The sequence below is a fragment of the Sycon ciliatum genome, chromosome 1 (genome assembly GCF_964019385.1).
Source record: "Sycon ciliatum chromosome 1, ocSycCili1.1, whole genome shotgun sequence".
Classification (NCBI taxonomy): domain Eukaryota; kingdom Metazoa; phylum Porifera; class Calcarea; order Leucosolenida; family Sycettidae; genus Sycon; species Sycon ciliatum.
The window spans coordinates 72,191,124-72,217,021 of record NC_088643.1 but is presented as its reverse complement, the minus strand read 5'-3'; the positions used below and the strand labels follow the sequence as shown (position 1 = coordinate 72,217,021).

The 25,898-nt window shown below is 46.1% G+C and overlaps 1 protein-coding gene across 1 annotated transcript; it reads left to right on the top strand.

Annotated features, from left to right (window-relative positions):
* The first annotated feature begins 1,174 nt into the window (after positions 1–1,174).
* LOC135805292 (uncharacterized) lies at positions 1,175–22,827 on the top strand. The gene is made up of 9 exons (XM_065319311.1): positions 1,175–1,656; positions 2,507–2,735; positions 5,080–5,429; positions 6,044–6,149; positions 6,360–6,439; positions 17,148–17,250; positions 17,724–17,800; positions 18,331–18,433; positions 21,261–22,827. The coding sequence occupies exons 2-9, from the start codon at positions 2,555–2,557 to the stop codon at positions 22,286–22,288; spliced, it is 2,028 nt and encodes a 675-aa protein (XP_065175383.1). The 5' UTR covers positions 1,175–1,656; positions 2,507–2,554; the 3' UTR covers positions 22,289–22,827.
* The last annotated feature ends 3,071 nt before the right edge of the window (positions 22,828–25,898 follow it).

The window sequence follows — 25,898 nt, the reverse complement described above, 5'->3', positions numbered from 1 at the left end:
TGAAAAAATTGCAGAATTATGCTATTTTTATGCTAAAAGTTATCATATTATGCCCCATTATGCTCACATAAGCTGCTAATGCATAATGGTTCTGTGCAAAATAACAGGGGAATTTTTTTGTAGAGGGCGTTGTACTGTAATAGCAAAGGTTCAACTGGGTCAACGCACTGTCCGACCTAGCTAGCACTGATTGTAGTAGACTGGACATGTTACCAAGGCCAAGGGAGTCGTAAACCTACAACTTCCTAGTGCATCTACTTGTACTTGTACATGTACTTGTAGAACATGTACAACTGTATGGAATTTGATGCGAACAGGCGGATTATTACAATTTTATGCGATTCGTATGCAATTTGCCTCGAATTATGCGATTATTCGATTTTGGTAGGAATTATGCGAAAAATTATGCTAGCATAATCCGTCAAGGCCTAGTCCAGTCCCCATTTTTTTTTAAATATTGTCGCGGACATCTTTTCGCACCATTTCTAGCGCAGAAAATTCCTGGGTATATCATACGGCTTGTCGCAGCTTTCGTATCACATTTTGTCTGTTATCACCAAGGAGTCGTCCATGGTAGATATCTACATGGTATGATCATCCCCCATACCTACCAACCAACCGCACACATCGTATATCCCGCGGCCCGGGACATGCCACATGTGATGTCACACTTCGAATGTTCTACTGTGCCACATGTCACACTTCAATGTTCAGTGTAAGACTGACTCGCCAGTTTTGCCAAACATCTCCTTTTTTTGTGGCGGTTGCATGCACTGAATAGGCACGGTAACATAAAAAATAATATTTAAAATAATGTTTTTCGTTGTTTATCTTCGGAGCTAGCGATGTAGGCCGCCGTATTTAGTTTTGTATCACTCGACATCAGTCGTATACTTCTTTTAGTAACATAGTCATTACATGTACATGTACATGTACGTACATGTAATGGGACATGGAAGACTTTCTCGAGTGTGTCGCTCGTTGTCAGTTCTGTCAGCGGCTATGACACACATGTTCCAGGTACTCGACAGCGCGTCAATCTGCAGGAGTTTACCCACACTGGGCCACAGTGTGTCCAAGCGCTCGCTCTGACAGCGGCGCCTCATTACCCTCAGTGGTGGCGGTGAGGTTGAACGACAATAATTATACAATCTCTTCTCTTCTGCGGATACGCATCAAAGAAGCCAATCCGACAATTTACCATATTCCCCCTTGGTGCCAGTTTGTTGACCCAGTAAGAAATTATCATGATTGTATCAGTTTACGTGACAGAGAATGGTGATTGTAAGTTGAACTGAGCGTGCCTCCCAAGACCGCTGACTCAAAACGACCGACGGTTGTCATCACCAAACGCAGCTTCCACCCGTCGCTCGCCGGCACTGCGGCGAGCCGCTTTGCCTTGCCTCTGGCGTCGAGACTATGAATGTGATAGAGGGTTTGGCGAAAAGGTGGCAAGATCACGGAGCTAGCGTCCGGCCGGGACATTCTAAATGCAGTATAAATTCCCGAGGTCTTGCCAATCAGCGAAGAAAGTCATCAGTCTACCTTGCAATTGAAGTCGGCAAAAATTACCTCAGCAGTCGCTCTCCGTAGACCTGCGCGGAAGTGTACTTTGAAAGCAGTGGAATAGTAAAAGCAGTGGAATAGTAAAAGGAGGTGAGTTGCGCTTCAGTGTTCTGCATTACCTCAGGCTCTCTAGAAAACATGAGCATAACAATGAAATCTGTCTAAGACGACCGCTCAAGAGGCCTTCCAAATGTGGTCTCTGTTGCCAGGTGGTCTCCTTATCCACGGTCGTTTGACAGGAAATAGTATCCCTTGGTCCTGATTGCAGTGGTCTTCTGGGACAGGTGGTCGCCTTAACGAGTGGCCGCCTTGACAGGTTTTAATGTAACAAGATACACCATGTGCCAGTGTAGGAGGTGCATGTCAATCGGGAGGGTAGGGTAGGGTAAGGGGTGGAGGTACGTAGGCTCTACTAGCAGCATAGGACTTGAGAGTGCTGCATCACCTGAGCCAGGCTGTAGTCGTGACAATGCCGACATGTTGGATATACACATGTTTGGAACGCTTTCCAACGGCCAAAGAGACTCGGAAAGCTTGTGCTTTTGTCGAGCCAGTGCTCTCGGCAAAGACTTCTGTGTGTTGTTGTTACCCGGGGAATGCCGGGATCACAGCGACGGGTGTTTTCCTTCATATTGGGATGACACCTGCTGTAGCGACTGGGCACTGGGCCCTCCTTGCCCGGCATCCACTGCAGTAAACAAAACACAAGTCACACCAGGATGCGACATCCAGGAGCCGACCCACCACATACAGATACCGTACTTCGCTATGGTCACAGTGTACGAAATAATTCGGCCCAGAAGTCATTATTTTATTTGCCGTCTGGCATCATCACTTTCAAGATCTTTTGTGCTACAGTTGTGAGTTGGTGACAAAACATATCTGACCTGTGCATTGATGTGTGTTGTGTTGTGTTGTGTTGTGTCCCCGTTGTGTACAGGTACTCTACACACTCACACTGTCTTGCACTGATCTGCAGCCTGGCAGGATGGTGTTGGACAACCGTCATGTTCTCATTGGTCTGCTACTTGCACTACTGGCAACAGAAGGGAGCAGTCAACTTGGTAGCAGTGATAAAGATAATTATGTAGCTGGTACTGTACTGCCGCTTGGATATGGTAGCGGAGGTCCTTTTCAACCTGATAAAGATATTGTCTCAGACCTTGATGGTGAGTAATCTCTTTTTGATTTGAAGCAGGTCCAAGTACATTGTGGCATTATAGGCCTACTAATTATCGGATCCATACTGTCTGTTGGGTTTGAAACTTCAAGTAAAACAACCGACTATCCTAATATGACTACCGCAAAGTACCGTTGATCCGCCCCCTCTTTAAATCCTTCACCCTGTCGGTATTTCTACTTGTGAAGCGACTTCGGCGTACACAACGAAATACGATGTTGAACCGACGCATGCACTGCTGTACACAATACATGCCAATCCAGGATGAAAATGTGCACAATTCAGCACATCGAGTCTGATCCTCCACGTTGTTGTACATCGTACTGCACTTGACAGCCTTGATCTAATTCCCGCCACCTGCCGAAAACCCAGCTGGGAAGCGATATGGCGTGGGGGCGGATCAACGGTATTTTACGGTACTTTCCATAGGGAAGGATGCACTCCCGAATGAGTCATAACATAAACTAGTCAATTCTTTTCATCCCCCCCCCCACACACACACACACAAATTTACACACACGCGTATGCACAAACACACACACATACACACATATACACATACACACACTGCTACAACTACTATCAATCAGCTATCCAAGTGGGGTCACGCCGCCCTCCACTCAGAGAACTAAGCGCAAAGTGAGGGGCAGTGGCGCAAAACAACACAGGAGGCACAGCAGAATGAATTGAAAAGAATGGGAAGACTCGCACCGAACCACCATGACTGTCATGGCTACGCACAAAGGCACATGCTTTCCAACTCTCTTACAGCCGTTGGAAAGCGTAACGGCCTGCACTTAGGCAGTAGTCCATGTGAGCAAAGTGCAGAGGTTGTAACAAGCATGCCAATTACATAGAAAGTGATTGTAGCTGTGTGAGTCACCAGCGTTCCAACGATACATTCTGTTCAACAATAACGTACACACACACACACATTCACATTCACATTCACACACACACACACACACACACACACACACACACACACACACACAGTGACACACCACCACCACCACCACCATTGGACCATTGGACCGGCCCATCGCCAGAGGCGATGATAGCGATGCTACAGCAGAATCCATACCAGCTTGTGCTGGGACTGCACCATTCAACAGCTTGCAAGGCTGAAGAATTGACCGCCACTATTCACACACACACACACACACACATACACACATACACACACACACATACACACACACACATACACACACGCATACATACACACACACATACACACATACATTCACACACACACCTCAGACCTCAGACATGCCCATCGCGGAAGCGATGATAGCGAACAGCTATGTTAGACATAGCAACTTGTGCTGGGATTACACCATTCAACAGCTTGCAAGGCTGATGAATTGACCGCCACTATTTTTAGCCTGGTATCCACCACACAGCTGTTTGAAGTGACTTTTTCTGGCCAGTGAATCCCTATTTTTCATTTCAATTTTTTCCATTTTTTTTACACACACACACCACACCACATACTCCGGCATACACTGGCTGTTGGTAACCACCCAGGAGAATGAAAGAAAAGTCAAGAAGAGTCCGAGAAAGAGAAGAAAGACGTGTGCGACCATAATCGTCGGGAATTGAACCCGCAACCTCTTGATTGGAAATCGACTGCACATACCACTGCACCATATGGGACACACACACCATATGGGACACACACACACACACACACACACACACACACACACACACACACACACACACACATACACACACACACACACACACACATACATACACACACACACACACACACACACACACACACACACACACACACACACACAAATGCCTCGGACCCGCTGCATTGTTTAAATCAAGAGTCCAAAACCCCAAGAGTGTGCAACTGGGGTCTGGCTGCTGTAGGCCCACTGCGTGGCGGAATTCCAACATTACGTCATGCCGCTGAGGCACAGCTGTACAAAACTCCGCATTCCGCGGTGCTTGGAACCAGGCAGTACTCCAGTAGTACAGGGTCAACTACCGTGTTTTGACGTAATGTTGGAATTTCGCCGCGCGGATCCCCATGTACAGAGTTGCACACTCTTGGGGTTATGGACTCTTGTTTATACATATCAGAATGGTTTCTAATGACTGCAAAGTATCAGAATAGTTTCTAATGACTGCAAAGAATCAGAATGGTTTCTAATGACTGCAAAGTATCAGAATGGTTTCTAATGACTGCAAAGTGACTCAACCCATGCTATTAGTTAGCGCTGCTCTACAAATTCAAGAGTCGTTAATGCATGATGTGCTCTGCACACAATGAACGTTGGTATGCTCCAATTGATCCTTTATCTCGTCCTCAGCAACGCACCCACCTGACGCGGTTATTACATCGTCCTCAGCAACGCACCCACCTGAGGCGGTTATTACATCGTCCTCACCAACGGACCCACCTGAACCAGTTGTTACCTCGTCCTCAGCAACGGACCCACCTGACGCGGTTATTACATCTTCCTCAGCGACGGACCCACCTGAACCGGCTGTTACCTCGTCTTCAGCAACGGACCCACCTGAAGCGGTTGTTACCTCGTCCTCAACAACGGACCCACCTGAACCAGTTGATTCCGCCAAGTGCAATGAGACATTCCACTTTGAAAATGGCAAATATTATGTAAAAACTACCAGAGAGCCATTCGAATCTCCCGATACTGTGGTAGGTACACTGAAACACATTGCCTGCCACTTCAATTGCTGGCAACAAATATATGTTTGTGCAGCGCGATGAAACTGGGCAATCTCTATAACAATGTTATTACCTTGATTGTCATTGTCGTTCTGTCCTGTAGCAATGTTATTACAAATTTATACCCCTCTTTAACCTGCCATAAGGTGCATGTATTGGGTAGAGGCACTACAGAACACTGCATGTTGTTGTAGGGATTGAGGAACTAAATCAAGTGTCAAGTCGAAATGCCACCCTGTCATAGTAGACTGTCCCTGCCTTGGTCATAATGTTGGACTGTCCCTGCCTTGGTCATGATGATGGACTGTCCCTGCTTTGGTCATGATGATGGACTGTTCTTGGCATACATGTAATACTGGCCTACCAAGATAGCTGAACCCCATTACCTGAATACTTCAATCCTAAGAATCCGGATTTTTTGTTTGTGACTCTGTGTTTGCTTGTGTTTGATGTTGGTGACAGTGTATGCATGTGTGTGCATGCATGTGTGTGCATGTATGTGTGTGTTGCTGTGTGCGTGTGTGTGTTTGTGTTTGGGGGGGGGGGGGGGGGTTGTTCTGTTCTGTCTTTCCAACTTTACCCAGGCCATATTCCAGTGCAATTTAGGGTTTAACCTTATTGGATGGCAGGCAATTCTGTGCGATGAGACTCCGCCAGCTCAGTGGTATAAAGCACCGCCAACTTGCCAACGTACGTTTCCCTTTGTTCACCGCGTATTTTCTACTGCCGTAGAGTAAATTGTGTGTCCTCCTCGTGTTGTTGTGCTGTATGTTGCATCGCGGGACCGTCACCCTGCCAAACAACAGCCTTCCAATTCAACTTAACAAGCGCGGCAATAATTTAAAAGGCCCGCATTTACGTTGAGCATACCCTCTTCTCTTTGTTTTGTTTGTATGGCAGAATACGAGTGTCTAGACCCGCCATACACAAAGAAAGGTATTATAAAACGGAAGGAAGGCGGCAGATACCCAGGAGGCACGGTGAGCTCTAGATTCCAATTGAAGGGAGCATCCCTGGCGGTGGGGATTGCAGGGTTTAGAGGGACTGCATGCAGTTTGGGCCCATAGTGTCTGGCACACTTCACTGTCTTCAGTGTTCTGTTCGCCCAAGTTGGTTACAGCTTGCTCCTACGTGGAGCTTATGCTTCCTGCCAAATTACCTTAGGCTGACACTAGTACTTGACTGACTCACCACAGGTCTACAGGAGGCGTGAGCTCCATGTTGGAGCAGGGGCGTCGCACCCAGTGCGGCAGGTGAGGCCAATGCTGCACCAATAATTTTAGGATTTGTATCCTGTGATTTTCGAAGTAATGAAACATGGGCTATTCGGCCCCAATTTGGGCCCAATTTACCAAACAGAACCCGCGGGACCTGCTGCTATTTCATAGCCGTGCCAATTTAAAGTGGCTTGCGATGCCCATGACGACCTGAGGACTGAAACCGACTTTGTCAATTACTACTGCTGAAGTCACCACTTATAAATTCTGCTTGATAGTATTCTGCATGCGCAATGTATGAATTTATTTTTATAAAAGGAAAAATTGTAGGCGTATCCAATTTTGAAAGAAAAGGTGTCAGCACCGACGCAATCCACACAGTCAAGTAAGCCAATTTGTTAACCACACGTTTTCGCTCCCTTCTCATCATGTGTGAGTAAGCCCAAGTCCAAGTCGGCGAGGCAAAGAGGTGCAGAGCTGTTAAAGCAATGCCAGAGACACCGACTCGAAGAGTTACTCGCAGTCAGGTGAGGATGCGTACTGGAGGAGACGAACAGGCGGCAATACCGGAAGTGACGGCGAGCGTAAGTGGGAGGAAGCGTGGAAGACCACCACGAAAGCCACTGATCAAGACAACGGAAGAATCAGACACCGAACGAGTGACCAGGCGGTGTGGTGGAAGGGAAGAGTCAGGACCTGCGACATCAGAAGTGACTGGAACGTGACTGGCCAGTGGAAAGGACGGGTCAAGAGCTGCGACATTGGAGGTGACAAAAAAGACGCGACATTCGAACAATCAGCAATCGGCTATCAAGTCATCTGTCTGTTAGTGATAGTTGTCGTGAGTTGTACAGAGATGATGTTTTCTCAGTTTTGGCCCGTAGCAGATCTGTATTACATTTGTCTGTTTTGGAAGGGTTTTATATCCGCAAGTTGTCCCCTGAACTATGTGTTCAGAAGGAAAATGTTTTGTCACTTCAGTTGTTTGGCGCTAATCCTCGTGAAAGTGTCAGGAGTGCTTCTCCTCACTGATGATTTCATTATGTTTTAGTCATTTCTTCTCCTTCACCCTGTGTTTGACCTGTTCTGCTTTTTTTCCACACGTATAGCGTGAGGTTCACGATGTATGCTTTTGCTGTAGCTCTATAAATTGCTATACAGTAAAACCTGTGACTACCGACCACCCCTTGGTGCCAGCAAAAGCGGTCTTTAGTAGCAGGTGGTCTTTAGTTAGAGGTTTGCACCGTGCGACCATAATTATCCCAGTATATGATATGCATATCAAAATGCAGCTAATACAATTCCCCAGGACTTGCGCAATGCAATTCTTATTTCAGGTCAAACAACACTTGGAGAGAAAGACGGAGAGATGGAGAGAGACAAAAAAGAGAGAGAGAGAAGATTAAATTTTTTGCGGACATCAAATTCAGCTGCTACTTCTGAAGCCAGAAGTCAACTGCTCTCTTTGGCAATTAATGACTGGTGTCTTGCTCGGGACCAGAGCCTGACCTCTGCTGTCGCGTTTGTTGACCTTAGTAAAGCGTTCGATCGTGTGCAGCATCAGCATCTACTCTTGGCTTTGCACGAGATTGGTATCAGCGGATCTGCACTCTCATGGTTTAAATCCTACCTTTCTGGCAGAGCCCAGCGGGTCCTCAGGTGCGGTGAGGTCTCTCCATTTCTACCTGTCACTCGTGGGGTCCCGCAAGGCAGTGTCTTGGGCCCAACTCTGTTTAACATCTATGTTCGCCGCCTTCCTGCAACTGCTGACACATCCGGGACGAAATTGCTCGCTTTTGCGGACGACAAAACGGTGTACGCATCCTGTCCGACGGCAAAGGCTGCAGATTTAGTTTCCCACACGTTATCAGCACTCGCTACTGATCTTCAGCAACTTGGCCTGACTATCAATGAGAATAAGACTGTTGTAATGTTCATCGCTCCCAAGCGCTCGCCGGTCTGTCCCACGCCCACTATCTGTATCGATGGTAAAGTGCTGACAGAAGTGTCCAGTTCTCGCTGTCTGGGGGTTGTAATTGACAACAAGCTCTCGTTCACACCTCATTGTGATAAGCTTGTTGCCAAGGTGTCACGCAAAATTGGTGCTCTACGGCGTTCTTTTCGTCAACTGTCCCCGTGCGTTTGTCGCCTTTATGTGCTATGCGTAATTCAATCTGATCTAGAATTTGCATTTCAATCGTTCTTACCCTGCTTATCTGCAAAAGATCGTGAGCGCCTATTTGCTGTTCACCGTCGTGCGATCCGAGCTGCCTGTGGTGCCCATTACTGTGCTGACGTGGACCCCCTTTACCACTCTCTTAAGCTATGTCCTCTGGACCACCGTTTCTTACAGTTGTTCATTAAATTTATCTTTCAGTGTAAAGTAGCTCACCCGGTTGCCAGTTTAGATTCTCTATTTTGTAGGCACAGTACACCTGCTTACACCACTCACGGCTCTTCTGCAAATAATCTTTCGTTATGCCGATATAAGACTGCATGCGGGTATCGCTCATTGTCTAGTAGGATTGCTTTACTTTGGAATGCTCTGCCCTTTGAAATGAAGTCTTGCAATACGTCTTCTGCATTTAACGCCCATCTTGCCTGCCTTCTTAATGACGGGCCAGAATGTACCCGGTTAAAACAGCTCCTTTTTGAAAATGTTTTCAATGAGTGATGTGTCGCTTTGTTTTGCTCTAATTGGTGCTTTTCTCCAATGTCATGCAGTCGTATTTATTCAGCTTTTATTTCTTGTGTACTTGCATATTGGTATTAGTTTAGTCCCACAACCTGCGATAAAATGATCAGCTGTAGCACCTACTCCACTTTTATGTTTATGCATCTATGTCATTCGGATCTTCCCAAGTTGTACATTGTACTGTTGAGATACCGAATTCAAATAAATCAATACCAAATACCAAGTCAAACGTTCCTTTTGCGCTGGGGCTTCAAATTTGTTCATCCGATCAATCGTACCGACTATCCTTGTTGTGACTTCTTGATTGTTCGAACGCGATCCTTCAGCATCAGGACCTTGCGGTGCTGCTTTGTTTCTGGATTCCTTGACGCCATCGTCGATTCATTTGTATGACTGGGGTGACAGAGCCGCTCAGTCTTCGTTTCTCCTCCGAGTAGTAACATCGAGCAGAGAGTGCTTTCAATGCGCAACCCCACAGTCATGATGGCCTGCGTTCATTTCTTCAGCTGTAGTACCGAAAGATTCCTTTCAGGACCATGGAAAATCAGCAAAATTTCGAGAAGGAACTTCGAGCAACATTTGATTTCCTACATCGCGGTCGCTAGTTACGGGTCAAAAATCATCTTTGGGACAAGAAAAGGCGGTCGCTGGTCGCGTTCAGCAGGTAGTCGCTAGTCACAGTGCATTTTGAATGTGAGACCGTCGGTACCTTGCCAAGTGGTCGGTAGTACCAGGCTGGTCGCTAGTCACGGTGGTCTGTAGTTACAGGTTTTACTGTATTTTGACATTTTTCCATTATTTTTATTTATTTTATTTTATTTCACCGTCCAATGGCAGAAGCTAATGCAAAGGAGGGGGCGTTAACCAGTCATGGCAAGAGAAGGAAAAAGAAAGAAAAAAGGAAAGAACATAATAATCGGAAGAAAAGAACCCATCAGCGGGGTGAAATTTATCACTATGTTGACCATGGTGGATAGTGGCGTGATAAGCTAGGAAAAGAGGCGAGTGAGCCTACAACTTGGCATGACATTTAACATGGTCTATGAACTGTCTAATATCGGATATTGTCTTCATTTCCATGGGTAGTTTGAGCCAATATGAATATGCAGAAAAGATAGGGGATTTGGTAAACATAGTTGACAACGCTCTGGGAAGTACTATGCCATTGCGAGTGTCCCGTGCGAAAGTAAACCAATTATACTTGCTGAGATGTTCAGGGACAATGTTCAGTTTAATACGATGGACCAGAACGCATGACTGTCTCTGCGACAGGATAGAGATGGGGCTGGTGGAGACCCAACTATATAGATCAGTAGAGGGGAATAGAGAGGGTTTACGGAAAATAAATTTTAACACACATTTATGATGTGTTTCTAGTGCCTGTACAGAAAGATTTACTAAGCAGGGAATGCCAAGCAGTGGCGCCATACAGAAAGATTTACTGAGCAGGGAATGCCAAGCAGTGGCGCCATACAGAAAGATTTACTAAGCAGGGAATGCCAAGCAGTGGCGCCATACAGAAAGATAGGAAGAAGGTAGCAATTATAAAAGAGACGAATACATTCGGGGGACAAGTGGGAGCAGTGAGACATCAGACCGTGAACCTACAGATTTGCTAACTTTGTTGCATACAAATTCTACGTGAGAATTCCAGGATAATTGCGAGTCAAATACAACACCCAAATGCCTGTGCGTATCTACAATATTAATAGCCGAATCAAGGGGTAAATGTGGGAGGGTGGTCTAGTTGAGGGAGAAAGACGTGTGTCAGCTGCATGGTGGTTGAGTCTCCTTGTCGAAAACAAGATTGGACTGGGGCAAGGGCCGGCGACACATGAGCATAAAGCTTGTCAAAGAATAATCGCTCACATAATTTAGATATACAGGACAATAGGGAGATAGGACGGTAATTGCTGGCTTGTGACTTGGAGCCTTTGCTCTTGTAAACCGGAACAACCTTCGCGAGTTTCCATCATCAGTGCTGCTGGAAATTTACCCGTCGAGAAGGACACATTAAAAATACGGCAGAGGGTGTACGATATCGACGGGGCAAGTTTCTTCAGGACATCATTCGTAATGGTTTCCAAGCCAGGACTGCGGCAAGACTTTAGTCGGGCGATAGCCTTTCTAACATCCGCAGTTGCGGTGATGACGTGAACAAATGTTTCATGAAGTTGGCTGTGGGCACGAAGAGCTGGAAGTGATAGCGACGGATCATCCGGCACAGCAACGGAGGCGAACTGCTGGTTGAGGACTGTAGCTTTGTCGAAACTGCCAGAAACTGGATGACCGTCTTCATCCATGAGGTGAGGAATGCCACAATCCTGTTGGCGATATCGCTGAGAACGAACAAACTGGTACATATTAAGGTTACCTGACGACATGCTTGCCTGTATAGATACCAAAGAGTCACGGTGAAGAGATCGAGATAAGTTTCTTACTCTGTTACGCTGAACTTTGAAGGCAGACTGGTTAGCTGGGGTTGGGAACTTCCTATATCGGCTGTAGAGTTCGTACTTCAACTTAATGGCAAGTACTAAATCTCGATTAACCCACGGAGGATATTGCCTGGATACAGCTCGCTGGGTGGAGGAAGAGGTTTTCCGATAAGTTGACAGGTAGTGGAAAATGCATCATTTAAGGAAGAGGAGAATCTGGCTAATGCGTTGTCGACATCTGGTGTGTCCATGAGATCATACCAGTTGAGTGAGGAAAGATGTGTTATTTTTCGTTGGCTGAGCGTAGCGAATGAAACGAAAAATGTATTTTTTGCCAGCATTTTCACCATAGTTACGGCACCAGGATTGCGTCAGCTGGTTTTTTGTCAGTGTTCTCAAACTTTTCTCTTCATCGTGGTCTTTCTCTTTTCGTTGTAGTTTCCCACCCGCCCGCCCGTTTATTCTCACTTCGGGATAGGTCCTGCAGGCTACGTTTTGTTCATTTATCTTATGGGGTTATTCTAACCGGTTTTCCTCAGGGTTGTGCCTCCGCCGGGGTCCTGAGGTTTTTTCTGCCAGCTTCGGGCTGGTTAATTATCCGACGGCCCCATTCGCCACAGTGGTTCACTTCTTGCTTCATGTTTGTCTGGTACATACGTGTACATGTATATGCGTGAGGTGGCATGCCCTTAACCTTCTTCATGCTCATCTATACACTACGCTCTTCCATCTTCCACCGTGAGTGAACAAAGACCACACTACCGTGAGTGAACAAAGACCACGCTACTACTGTGATCTGTATCTTTCTGTTGTGTGTGGCTGTGTCTGCGGTGTACGCAGAGGCCAGCTAGCTGGCAAAAAACATATTTACTGCTACCAAGACCGAAGGTGGCACTTGCGCAACATTGTATGGAGTAGCTGCGGAACTACGGGCAGGATAGCATGGCACATCCCTTGCAGGCGTTCGGGTTACAGTTCTGTAGAAAAGGGTGGTAACTACCTGTGAATGGTCGGACGCAACAAGCGGGGCAGCATCGTCGACAGAGAATACAGATTGGGGACGATTAGTAGCGAGCAAGTCTAGGCACGACAGGATTCCGTTAGGAGAGGTGTGAGTGGGAAAATCTACCAGCTGGGAGAGACCGTAGCTGGAGAATATATGCGAAAGTTCCTTTCCAGCGCGTGATGTAGCGTCACCACTCCACCAGACAGAGTTGTGAGCATTGTTGTCACCAGTGTGGAATATATCAACGGATGAGAGGTCTACAGCCCGTAGGGTATCCGTCATCATGTCACAAAATGAGGTACGTTCAGGTAGGGATTGCGAAGGAGGGCAATACTGACAGCCAATGAGCATAGGATTAGCACCCAGGTCTGCAGGAACTCCAAGCTCAACCCATATGGTTTCACATTGGGGAGTGAGTCAAGATCTGAGCGCTGGGCTGCATGCAAAAATGTCCCATCTCGTACAAGGATGGCAACACCACCATAACCTCAGAACTGGGCCCTTTGGTTCGCTGGTATTGGCCTATCTCAAGGGAAGCACGTATAACCGGGTACACTGAGCATATGTATCGGGCAGAGCCAGCTTTCTGTCAGACATAGGATAGTCGGTGTGTTGGATCGACATAATGCATGGAGTTCGGGAATTTTGTTCGACATGGAGCGACAATTAATCGTAACAATAGTGATTATTAACATGTTGAGTCTTAGGATTATATGGGAAGGCTCGGGCGCTCAGCGGTGCGGAAGCCATCATTCTGACGACGTGGAGGTTTTACCCAGTTTGTTCGTATTTGAATCTGCAAACCGCCACTTTCTTACGGCACGGTGTGCTGGATAGTTGCAGGCCAGAATCTGTCAAACAGTACCTTTTCCGTAGCTGAGGCTGGAAATGTCACTCTGGCGTAAGCTGTTCCGAAGGTGCGGGATTCCAAGATGGTGCAGTTGAGCACATCCACTGCACTCTCTTTTACACCAATCCTTTATGGAGTCGGCACTGCAGCCCATGTGGACCTTTCCTACGTAGAAAATCGCTTTGTCCACCTTTTCGACACCTGTGAGGACTACAGGGTTTGTCTCGACCGTGGGCATAGGCTTGACGTACCGAGATGTGAGCCGACGTCGGACAACATTTACCCAAGAGCTCTATCCATCTGATTTGTTGCGGGAACTGCTGTCCGTAGTGACGTGACCGTTGCCAGCAGGTCTAGGTGCTGTAGTGTCTCTGGACTGGGAAGCGGCACGTGGTTGCGAGTGCATACCGGTAGTATGGTCATTTGAACTGGAGCGTGCATGATGCGATGTGGAGGTGCGCTGTGTTTGGGATGCAGTGAGGATGGATGTGTCAGTTTCATACAGGGAGGGCTCTACGGTACCTTCGTAAGCACTTGTGCGACGGTTGTGGGTGTCATTGGCAGTTTGAGAGAGTACGCCTGTTGTGAAGTTCCTCAGCTCTAGTACTTCCAATTTTAGGCTGGAAGCCTCATCCCGAAGTGAAGAAACAATGGCATTATCACGCTTCACTTGCTCAAGTTGCTCTCTTAGCTCTATCACTACACATACAAGCTCGTTTAGAGACTTCAGATTACTACTAGTACTGACCTCATTGGCCTTGATCGGGGTTACACCCACACCAGCTTGTCTTAGGGAAACCACAAGATCAACTCGGCTCTTTGACTCGGCTCCGTCAATAGGCTGTTGCTTGGCAAGATGCCGCAGCTCTTCGAAAGTCAGCAAGACGAGGTCGATGTCCATATTCAATGCCATACTCCTAGCGTGTCCAGATCGAGTTCTTTGCCACAGGGACCTAAAGTAAGCGGAGCTTAAAAACTTGCATCCGCACCTTACCTTGCTATCATAATAATTTAATTGCGTACAGAGATGTTGTATAAGACAGGGCGGGTGTTTGCACAGCCGCGCATCAGTAAACCAACCATTCTGCCCTACGGAATGTGTGCAGATGTCATTCTATTCACAGCTTTCAACATGAATGGTGGTGCATCATGCAGCATTATACAATAACCAAGGCACGGAAATGGGGGGGGGGGGGTGAATCCAACTGTTTCATCGGTTCCCTAGCAAACCCATGCTTATATCAGGAACAACCAGCGGTGGCATCGATCTATTTCCAAGATTACAATACAATAAACTTACCTTATTCTCAAGACTCCGTTGAAGAACCAACCAAAAAGAACAAAAAAACGGAGAGCTGAGGCAGATTTCTAACTTCTAAAATGTCTAATGATTGAAGAACAACTTAGTAATGCATTGTAAAGTTCCTCGTTCCTAATTACGACAGCAACTGCCGGAGGATGCTGGAACCCACCAGACGGTGGTTGCTGCCCCTGTCAGAAAGATAGGACTAAAACTGAAGCAGAGGTGTCTCCGGTTGCGAATAGTGAAATGCACATGGTAAGAATATTCGAGCAGTGCCCAGTTATGAAATACTGAGTGATATAGTATACATGTAAACAAAGACAAACATGAACTAACAGAGAACGTTCCAACACCAACCCGCAAAGAAAGAGAATTTTGAAATAACTGCCTAAAAGCAAGCAAGTACAGTCACCACTTCCGCTGCATAGCTCGCTGAGCATCCCATTGCTTTGTAAGTTGCTAATCCCTTCCCACTTTGTATACGTGCTCTTCATTTTCTTTTTTTCTCTTCTTCCGTGGTTGGTCTCACCCTCTCCTCAATTCAATTGGCTATCTTGACATGCCACGAGGTGCAGAAATAAATAAAGTACAGTACTTTATGAAGTTGATTGTTCCGACTAGGAACACACGCGTCTTGCCGAACTTGACACTTGACTGACTCACGACTGCCATCCGTATTTTATTTTATTTTTTTATTTTATACTTTTTTTCAAGGATTCTTCAGAGACAAATGGATGCCTATCAAAGGGAGTCTCCTGGGGAAAGGAAGTGAAGGTGGCTGTTATGAGAGAGGGAAGAAGGGACATGACAAGGTGAAAAATAACAATAATACGAACAGGAACAGCAGAAGCTACTTGCAAAAAGTACTGATGGTTGAATATGGTCGTAAAGACACACCTTGCAATATGGTGGTAAATACATGCTAGAACGTTGCAGCCTAGAGAGCGTGTGTGGGCAAGCGTGTATTTACCGCCATATCACCAGGTGTGTCTTTACAACCATATTCAACCATAAGTACAGGTGCCTTCAACTTCATTCTCCCAAGTAGAGTACTGGAGAAAGAAATTCAACCTCATGAATAAAAGAGCGCCGGGCGCGACACAGCCCTTGCACTAAACATACTGGTCTGTGAACTTTAATGCGGCTCTACTTCATTCATGACAGGCCCGGAGCCAGCTCCTGGGGGGGGGGGGGGGTGTTGCGCACCCACCGGGTTCGGCTACAGTTCCGACTATTTGCACATACATGTACCTAATTTCAAAATCCTGGGAGGATACATCTCTACCTCTATGCATTATCTGTTTCTTTCAGCTGCACATTCCTCTGGCAACAGATATGGCAGCTAGCGGAGTAGACTTCACTGATGGACAAGAAGAACAGTTGAGAACGTAGAAACTCTAGAAAGGAGTGTATGAGGATAGGTAATTACTGGTACAGTCCCAGATAATCAATTGCACACTGAGCAGCCCATCAACGCTGGAATTAGTAAAAATTGGTACGGGCATGGCTGCACCAGCCGTACCAGTGGCACCGGCCCTGCATGAGGTACTTCATTCATGAGGTTGGATTTCTCTGGCCAGAACTGTAGGTTGCTCCAATTCCCAAAGAGTGCTCAACACCCGTGTAAGACACTGACAGATTTCTACACCGTAGACTGGCAGAGGTGGAAGTGCATTGTGTGACCTCAGAGTTTCACATTTAAATCAAGACCATCGGGCAACCTGTCTGATGGTCTTGATTTAAATGTGATGTCTATGCATCGCAGCACAGCTTCCTATTTCTACTGCACTAACAATTTATAAGTAAACCAAAGAGAGAGCAAAATTGATACGGAATGATAGTCAAAATGGCGTTGTGAGAGTAGTCTATTGCATGTTGAAGAGGGAGAGGGGGGGGGGGGGGGGTGCCAGATTATTGAACAGCTCAAAGTAAGTATGTCAAAAGGAAATGCTGTTTTCTTCTAACGTGATGAAATGATTGGGCCTGTGCATATAAAAATGGGAGGAACCCCAGACCCCGGCAAGGTCTTAAGTACGACTGTGTTTGGATGTACTCAGTTTTCACGGAAACAAATCGTACGCTTCGTGTACAGTGTGTATGAAATTGATTGGTTTGTGTCTGCCTGTTTTTTATGCATCACCATGCCTTCCCGTATACTACCGTGCACCTGTGCATGCAGATAATATACAGTTGTAAGACAGGCTTTTGGCTAGATGGACCAGATATTTTAACCTGCCGCAACGGGACGTTTGACTGGTTTCCTTCGCCACCGGTCTGCAGGCGTAAGGCACACACCTCGCAACAAGTGCATTCTTTCTTTTACTCGGGCCAATTATTAGTCTCCAGGCCTGGGAGGACATGACTCTCTTTCTCAACACTCGATGAAACATGTCACTCCTGGCCATGTCACGGTCTGCTTCTAGCCACCACAAGAGTACGAGTTGACGTTTTCAGTCATGGTGTTGAAGAAGAGAATTGTATGGTCCTAAAACCCGAAAGCTAGAATGTTCAAGTGCTGCGCGTATTGAATGTGTCCCTTTAATTAACTTCACCAATTCGGACACTCCCAGTTTTGTGTTTCTTGTCCTAGTGTTTTGTGTAAGGCTGTAGTAACTGAAAGATGTTGCAGAACTCCAGTGTATCCGCAGTGTTGTACGCACACCTAGCTAAGTTCATCTGCACACACGCTCCACAGCTGTATTCCATGTGATGAATCGGATTGTATGATTGATGTTGTCTGCACTCTGCACTGTAGCTATCACCTGCCCCATACCACCTTCAATTCGTAATGGTGCGGTAACTTGGACACCGGGGCTAAGATTTGGATCCAAGGTGAGTGGCTACCAATTGGAAACAGCAGCTGCACTAAGACCACACCATGCTATGTCAGCATAATCAACTAAAGGCAGAATATAGCATTGGTAGAGTAGAATCTTGCAACTGTTTGGGAGATGGGAAAAATGAGAGAGCAGGGCTCCAAGAGCAGAGGTATGCCTGCAATGGGTACACCCTGCTGCACTGTTGGCTTGCCATGCATCGGACCACCAGTGCAGCCTGCCGGTGGTATGCCTGACCATACCCTGCTGCACTGGTGGCTTGCTGGCTTAGTGAAGAGAGTGAGGGTAAATCTCAGACGTAAATGCCCAACTAGTAAGGGCCTAGACGTTGTTAGCTTCGTCTGGGTCATGTTCCATGGCATAAAAGGCATATGAGTGAAGTTGGCAAACATCAGTGATATCATTAGTGGATTGCTGCACATCGATTTTGTGCTGCTGCTGAAAAGGGGTGATTCACCTTTGTTCAAATGTTCAAGACAGTAAACTTTGAACACCACCATGATTATCTGTTGCTCTGTTGTACAGGCGACATGGACGTGTGATCAGCCTTATATCTTGGCTGGAAGCCTAAGTGCAGTGTGCGCAGGTGGTGGCGAATGGATCACATATCGGCAACCCACATGTGAACGTAAGGTACTTTGAAAGAAGTGTATGTACTACCATAATGTAGATAAGCCATGTCAAGTCAATCTGTTGTACATGTGGCTGCGCTTGTGTCTCTTCGTAGTACATGCGGTTGCACGTGTAGCTCTTTGTCGTACATGTGGCTGCTTTTGTGTTTCTTTGTTGTACATGCTGCTGAGTCGTGGTACATGCTGCTGCGCTGTTTTCGACTCCTGCGTACATGTGGCTGCACCGTCTTCTGTCCCCTCCGTATGCATTATTTCTCATCTCGTCCCCGTAGCATACACATTTTCTCGTTTTGTCTCCGTTGTATTTGTCTGGTTGCCGTCTTGTGTCCGTCGTATTTCCCCGTCGTTCGTCTTTGTCTCCCGTCCTGTTCAGGCCTTGTTGTACTTTGCACAGGCACCTCTTTCGTATCCCGCACCCCACTTTTTCCCCTCTTTTCTCCACGTCCCCATAATATATTCTCTTGTCCGTTTTGTTGGAGCGCAGTTCTCCCGTCGCCTTATGATAGCAAGTCAGAGAAAACGCTCTCTCCCAGTTTGCACGAGTCTTTTGTTGTTGTGTGGAGTGGCGAGGAGAGCAACAGTTCATCCAATTAAATTGACGACATTTGGCACCCAACGTGGGGCTCGAACCCACGACCCTGAGATTAAGAGTCTCATGCTCTACCGACTGAGCTAGCCGGTGAGAAATGTCGTCAATTTAATTGGACGAACTGTTGCTCTCCTCGCCACTCCACACAACAACAAAAGACTCGTGCAAACTGGGAGAGAGCGTTTTCTCTGACTTGCTATCATAAGGCGACGGGAGAACTGCGCTCCAACAAAACGGACAAGAGAATATATTATGGGGACGTGGAGAAAACAGGGGAAAAAGCGGGGTGAGGGATACGAAAGAGGTGCCTGTGCAAAGTACAACAAGGCCTGAACAGGACGGGAGACAAAGACGAACGACGGGGAAATACGACGGACACAAGACGGCAACCAGACAAATACAACGGAGACAAAACGAGAAAATGTGTATGCTACGGGGACGAGATGAGAAATAATGCATACGGAGGGGACAGAAGATGGTGCAGCCACATGTACGCAGGAGTCGAAAACAGCGCAGCAGCATGTACAACAAAGAGACACAAAAGCAGCCACATGTACGACAAAGAGCTACACGTGCAACCGCATGTACTACGAAGAGACACAAGCGCAGCCACATGTACAACAAATCTGCCGACAATTCTGCCAAACCTGGAAGCAACAAGACGAAATGTACATATTTGACTACCATAACTTCAAGCCTGCTGCTCGTCTTCTTTGATAGCGGTGATACGTTGAACATGGGATTCTGTCAACTTTGCAGTTCATTGTGAGTACATTGTGAGAGCCTTGATTTTACAGCCAGAGCAAGGAAAATTGCATGGCACAGTGCAACTCAGTTTGTACGGTGTGAGAACCTTAGTGTAGTGTACTAATTTAGGTGACCTTAGGCTGTGTTTGCATGAGAAATTTCAACCCGGGTCGAGTTCAGCCCGGGTTGAAAGTCTGTATGATAGACAAAATAGGTGAGCGTTTACACGAAGACAGTTGACCCGGGTCAAATACTGATATGCGGCCAAAAGTCCACTACTAGAGTCCTGTATGGTCACGTGAATCTGTTCGCGCGAAATTTGCATGTGCAGTGCTGTTCAAACCTGGCGCGAGATACGCACAGAAGTACGTTTGTATGATTTTCTTGACCCGGGTTGATTTCAACTCTCCCCTTGGGGGGGGGGGGGGGAGGCTTGAAATCAACCCGGGTCAAGCGCAATGCGTGATGTAAACGCGCTATTCATTTTGTGTACATGGCGGGTTGAAATCTGACCCGGGTCGAACTCAACCCGGGTTGAAACGCCTCATGTAAACACAGCCTTAGCATGTTCATGTGTGGATCTCGCATCTGCTCTTAAAAATCAACTGAGTATGAGGATGTATTGACTGAAATGACTTCACAGAGTGCCGCAATTTGTGTACACGGTACGCATTGTATGACCTACACACAGGACCCTACCTCCGAAATACGACTCCAAAAGGGAGGTGGTGGTGGTGGTGGTGGTCATGGTGATGATATTGGTGGTGGCGGCGGCGGTGGTGGTGGGTCGCTCTTGCGGTACTTTACGGTACATCGCTTGTATTCGTGGAGGTTTCTTGCAACAAAAATGCTGCAAAATCCAATTCTAATGCATCAGAGATACATGTATCCGGTGGCACACAGCGGTGGGTGCAATCGGAAATCACGTTATGATCTGTATGTAAGGTCGTGCAACCCAAGGCTACATTTCTTTGGAACCTGACAGGCCTAGGATAATGTGATGCTTGGATTTCACTGCAACACAATAAAAAACAAACGCACCCTTTTGCTTAATCTGAGTCATGCTCTTGTTTTCAGCCATACCAAATGGTACCTATACCCATCGCAAAATCACTGTTCTGAAAGGTTAATGAGGGTAGGTGTTCCGAACACTGGAGCTCCCTCTTCCTGGTGACTGACCTGACACATGGCTAATTCACGACTGCCGTCTGGAACACAGAAGAAACACGTAGAGCCTTCCATTAAACAAATGTCTTATGAAGCACCACTTCCTGAGCACATGCTACTGCCCAAGTCGCAATATCTTTGTTGCTAAACGACAACAGAATCAAAACAACAACAACAACAACAACAACAACAACAACAACAACAACAACAACAACAACAACAACAACAACAACAACAACAACAACAACAACAACAGTAGCAGCAACAACATAATACTCCTCCAATTCTCGTTTTGTCTGTTTATCTATTGTTATGCACAGCTAAGTGCTACGACACTGTGCCTAGGGATTTCTATGAGCGACCTCCAGCAACCTCCACAAGCAGCCCTGAACCCGGCTGTGGTCCGTCTGCAGCTGATATCATTGTTATTGTAGATGAGTCAGACAGTATGGTGTCTGTTCAAAAAGCCTGGTTTCATGAAACCATAAGATACCTTGAAGATTCTTTACGAAAACATGGAATTGGAGTCTACCCCGATATCCCCAACCAGTATAGCTTGGTTGGCTTTGGCCGGTCCCATTTCCCCAATGACAGACATCCTATTGCCCAGCCGCGGGTAATCCTGGATTCTAGCGGAAACCGAGTGTATGGAGTGGATGGATTTGAAGAAGCCTGCGCTGCATTGCAGGCTTCTGGGTCACGAGAGGATGGCTACAACTCCATCAGGTTTGCCCTGGAGGATATTCCGGAGCTGCGTTTGCGCCAAGCTAGCGTTGCCCCAATCGTCATTCTGGTCACTGATGAGGATAGGGATCGTCACAGGGATGCTACTTCTCTGACAAGGAGCGGCTTGAAGCAATTGATCCGGAAAAGTGGAGCACAGTTGGAGTGTATTGTGGACAACTCTTTCCTGATGAATGGCCGTGAAGGGTATGGCATGGATGCTGGTGGTGTGGTTTACAGAAGCAGTCGCTTTGTGGGCCAGTTTGAGAAGGTACTCGTGACAGGTAACCCTCGCCGTGTGACTGGCTATCACCGTAGAAACGTCCGCCGGGACTACACTCATGTGGCACTGGAGCTTGGTGGTGCTGCATGGGACCTGAAGAAGCTACTGCTGGATGATGTCCCAGATTATGGATCCGTTCAGGCGTTTGTGAACCGGACAGTGGAGATGGTGGAGCACCGTGTTCACAAGTGCTGCACATGCCGGTGTACAGCAGTAGATCATCTGGGCAGGGAGAGAGAGCCCAGCAGCAGTACACCAGCATATCTGAGCTGCCAGGCTGCTGCAACAGCTGCAGACTGCATTCAGGGACGCATGCCCAATGCCTTTCGAACACGGACCTGAAGTTATTGGGTTGCAGCAATTCTCAAGTATAGCTCTCTCTCTCTCTCTCTCTCTCTCACACACACACACACACACACACACACACACACACACACACACACACACACACACACGCGCGCGTGCGCGCGCATATGCAAGTAAGAGAGTATAGTGTCCTTCCCTGCTTGGACATAATCCCTCCTCAGAGACAGTCTCCTCCTGAATTTAAAAGTCTAACAGTGTTCATACAAATACTCAACTTATTCGTCTGCTAACTGAGCAATACAATTTTTTCATTTTTTTCTTCTGTTTTCTTTATCAACTTTAATAATCCTCCCTACCTGATCTCCCTTTGGTGCATCCATGGAGCTATGATTGTAGAAAAAACACACATACATATATACACCCAATGCTGTAGATAGCAAGCTGTTTTGGCCATAACGGCCTCATCAGTACCACAGCTCTATCTTTTTGTCTGTCAAATCCTATTTATAGGATTTTTCCCAATTTTTGGGAAAGGGTAGATCATACCTTACAAAGTAAAGTTCTTTCTTCAAAAACCTGTTGGAGTCTGCATTCCGTGTTTATCAGAGATGATGCCTGCCAAGTTTCACCAGCACAAGGGCTTTACTTTTTCTGTAACAGGCCTTCGCGTGCAAAGGTGTCCAGGTGGCCTCTTCAAAAATTGGTTTTGTTCTTCCCAGTTTCCCCTGCCAATAAAAACCATAGTTGGCAATATCCAAGCCTAGATATAGCCCATATGGAGCTAACAAAAACATTCTATGCATCTATGGCTAAAGAAGAAGCACCTCCTAGGCTAGTACCAAAATAGTATTCCACTATTAATATGTGTACATACTTGAACACAACTGATTTAGTAAATGCCCCAAACATGTAGTGTCTTTAGTTCACTGATATTGATCTGCGAGCACTTTACAACACTACTTCAATGCAAGGATGGTGCTAATATTCATCTATTTCACTCCTAGTCTATTTCTACCACTTGTAATTGCAATTCATCAGCAATAATTGCACACAGATACCTTTCCTGGAGGTCTTAGCCAGTGAGTAACCTCTATTCATGCATTTTAAATAAAGAGAGGCATTGTGGGAAAGGTCAAAATGCATCCTCAATGACATTGCTTCCACTTCGACCATTTTCGAGGCTGCAAATGCGTCTTGAAGTCTATACATGGGATTAACTGGTGACAGACAAAGAGACTGATAACCTTGGTGATTCAATTCCTGAACAAAATGTTCAGTCAATACGTGTCTAATATTGACTGAGTACGAGGTCAATATAGGAAATAAAAGCCGAGTAAAAGACCGAGGCGAAGCCGAGGTCTTTTACAAGGTTTTATTTCCTATACTGACCAAGTACGAAGTCAATATTAGATTTATTACGACAAACAGTCCGTATTTCAAATTCCAGAATGAGAACCTCATGAATCCCGGTTTTATGCTTGCACAACCGTTGCACCACCACCTACTCATGCAGTGACAATGCTGCACTAGGCACCGTTCAACTGCGCAACCCCTAAGCAGTCAAATATAAGCAGTCAATATAGCCCTAAGGAGTGAAATATGCAGGACTGCTTAGGTATAGCGAAAATCAATAGGAGTCAATACTAAGAGAGTGATAATAATTTTTATCTGCGATAATTTCGAAGCTACCAAATGCATCTACATGTACATCTGAAATAAGAAAAAAATAATAATAATAATATTTAAAAATTCGACGAGGAGACAATAATTTTAATATGGCAATAAGTAGGACGAGCTGAAGCGACATGTGGACTACTTTATTAACAATGTAAGCGATTTTTTTTTCCATTGCCCTTTTTCTTCTTACATGTATTTTTCTTACCCTTTAGATTGTTTCTTGCATCGTCTCCATCGCTTACATTGTTAATAAAGTAGTCCACATGTCGCTTCAGCTCGTCCTACTTATTGCCATATTAAAATAATAATATTAATAATCTATAAATAATCGACGTGGAGACAACAATTTTATAATAGCTATAAAGAGAACAAATTCTGCTGTCATCGCCACACTACAACAAAGTCATGAAGGTTTACCAAAATCGATTTTCTTGTCACAATCATCAGTGGAAAGCCGTGACTGAAGAGTAACCATGCTGAATCAATGATTAGTATACATTCAATAATGTGTTACGAGAACAAAACAAAGTGCTAAAATAGAATGAGGGAAGGTGAGACAATAGAAGTGAAGTGAGAGCTAAGTGCAACAGGGGTGAGGAACTAATTACAACGCTAGAACTGTGTTGGAAGATGAGACGGAGGACGAGGTTGCGGTTGGTGGAGACGAGGAATCGGATGGTGATTGTGATCGTAAGAAGTCTGCCGTTTTTCTTCATCTGTTGTCTCACCCTAAGTGTCTGCAGGTGTATGATGATTTTAGTTTTTCTGTTCTTTGTCGTGCACGGTACGCTAGTCAGTTGAAAGTACTTGAGGCTGTTTGTATTCGTTTGCATAAGCCTGATCTTTGTAAGCAGAAGAAACATGTAGTTGCGTTAAGATTGTTTTCGTAGGTGCACAGCATGATTGTTTGTCTCAATACACAGTTCTAGCGTTGTAATTAGTTCCTCACCCCTGTTGCACTTAGCTCTCACTTCACTTCTATTGTCTCACCTTCCCTCATTCTATTTTAGCACTTTGTTTTGTTCTCGTAACACATTATTGAATGTATATTAATCATTGATTCAGCATGGTTACTCTTCAGTCACGGCTTTCCACTGATGATTGTGACAAGAAAATCGATTTTGGTAAACCTTCCTGACTTTGTTGTAGTGTGGCGATGACAGCAGAATTTGTTCTCTTTATAGCTATAATAATAATCTAGTGCATCTAATGTAGCAGTCACGTCATGACGTCAGTGTTGCTGCTGCTGCTCTGCTACCACCACCATTGACCACTGCTGCAGTTGACAGTCACGGTGTCTGCTCGGCTGGTTGTATTCTCGCCATGGCCTGTACGTGACCCCAAAGAGAGTTGAGCTGTCCCATTGCTGCTGCGGCTACTGCTGCTGTTGTTGTTGTGACGTTGTTATAGCAGAGGCATAGGCATCATGTACTTGCCTCATTGCCTGCCTCATCCTCTTCGTGTGACCCCTCACAGTGGTCAGGTGGGATCATGCTCCGCTATGCTCTGTCTATTTGCTTCAGGAAATGCACCACCCATGTTTGAGCATTCCCAATGAACCTGCATCCCGTTTTACCAGAAGCATGCAACTATTACTTCAACGAAAAAATAAAGAGCTGCATAACAACAACGTTTCGTCAAGAGGTAGTACTAGTAGTGTCCACGAAAGTGGAGAGGTAGTCTTGAGGTGAATCTGTAATGTGTTGCGCGCGTGCCCAGCAGTCCTACTCTGCGAGCTCCCAGAATAGATACCAGTCCGGGAGATGTCCTATCTGATCTAGGACATCGCACTCTGAATGAGTCTGATTGGTTACCTGTCCCAGAGTTGTCATGGAAGCGTCGGTCGCGCACACGCGCTGAAAAGAAGTGCTGCGTGAGCATTTCTGAATGTATGTGGAGGATGCACGATCGTAATGGCGATGGATTTCTTTCCGAATTGGTCAAGTTTGAGGGAATAGGTGGAGAATAT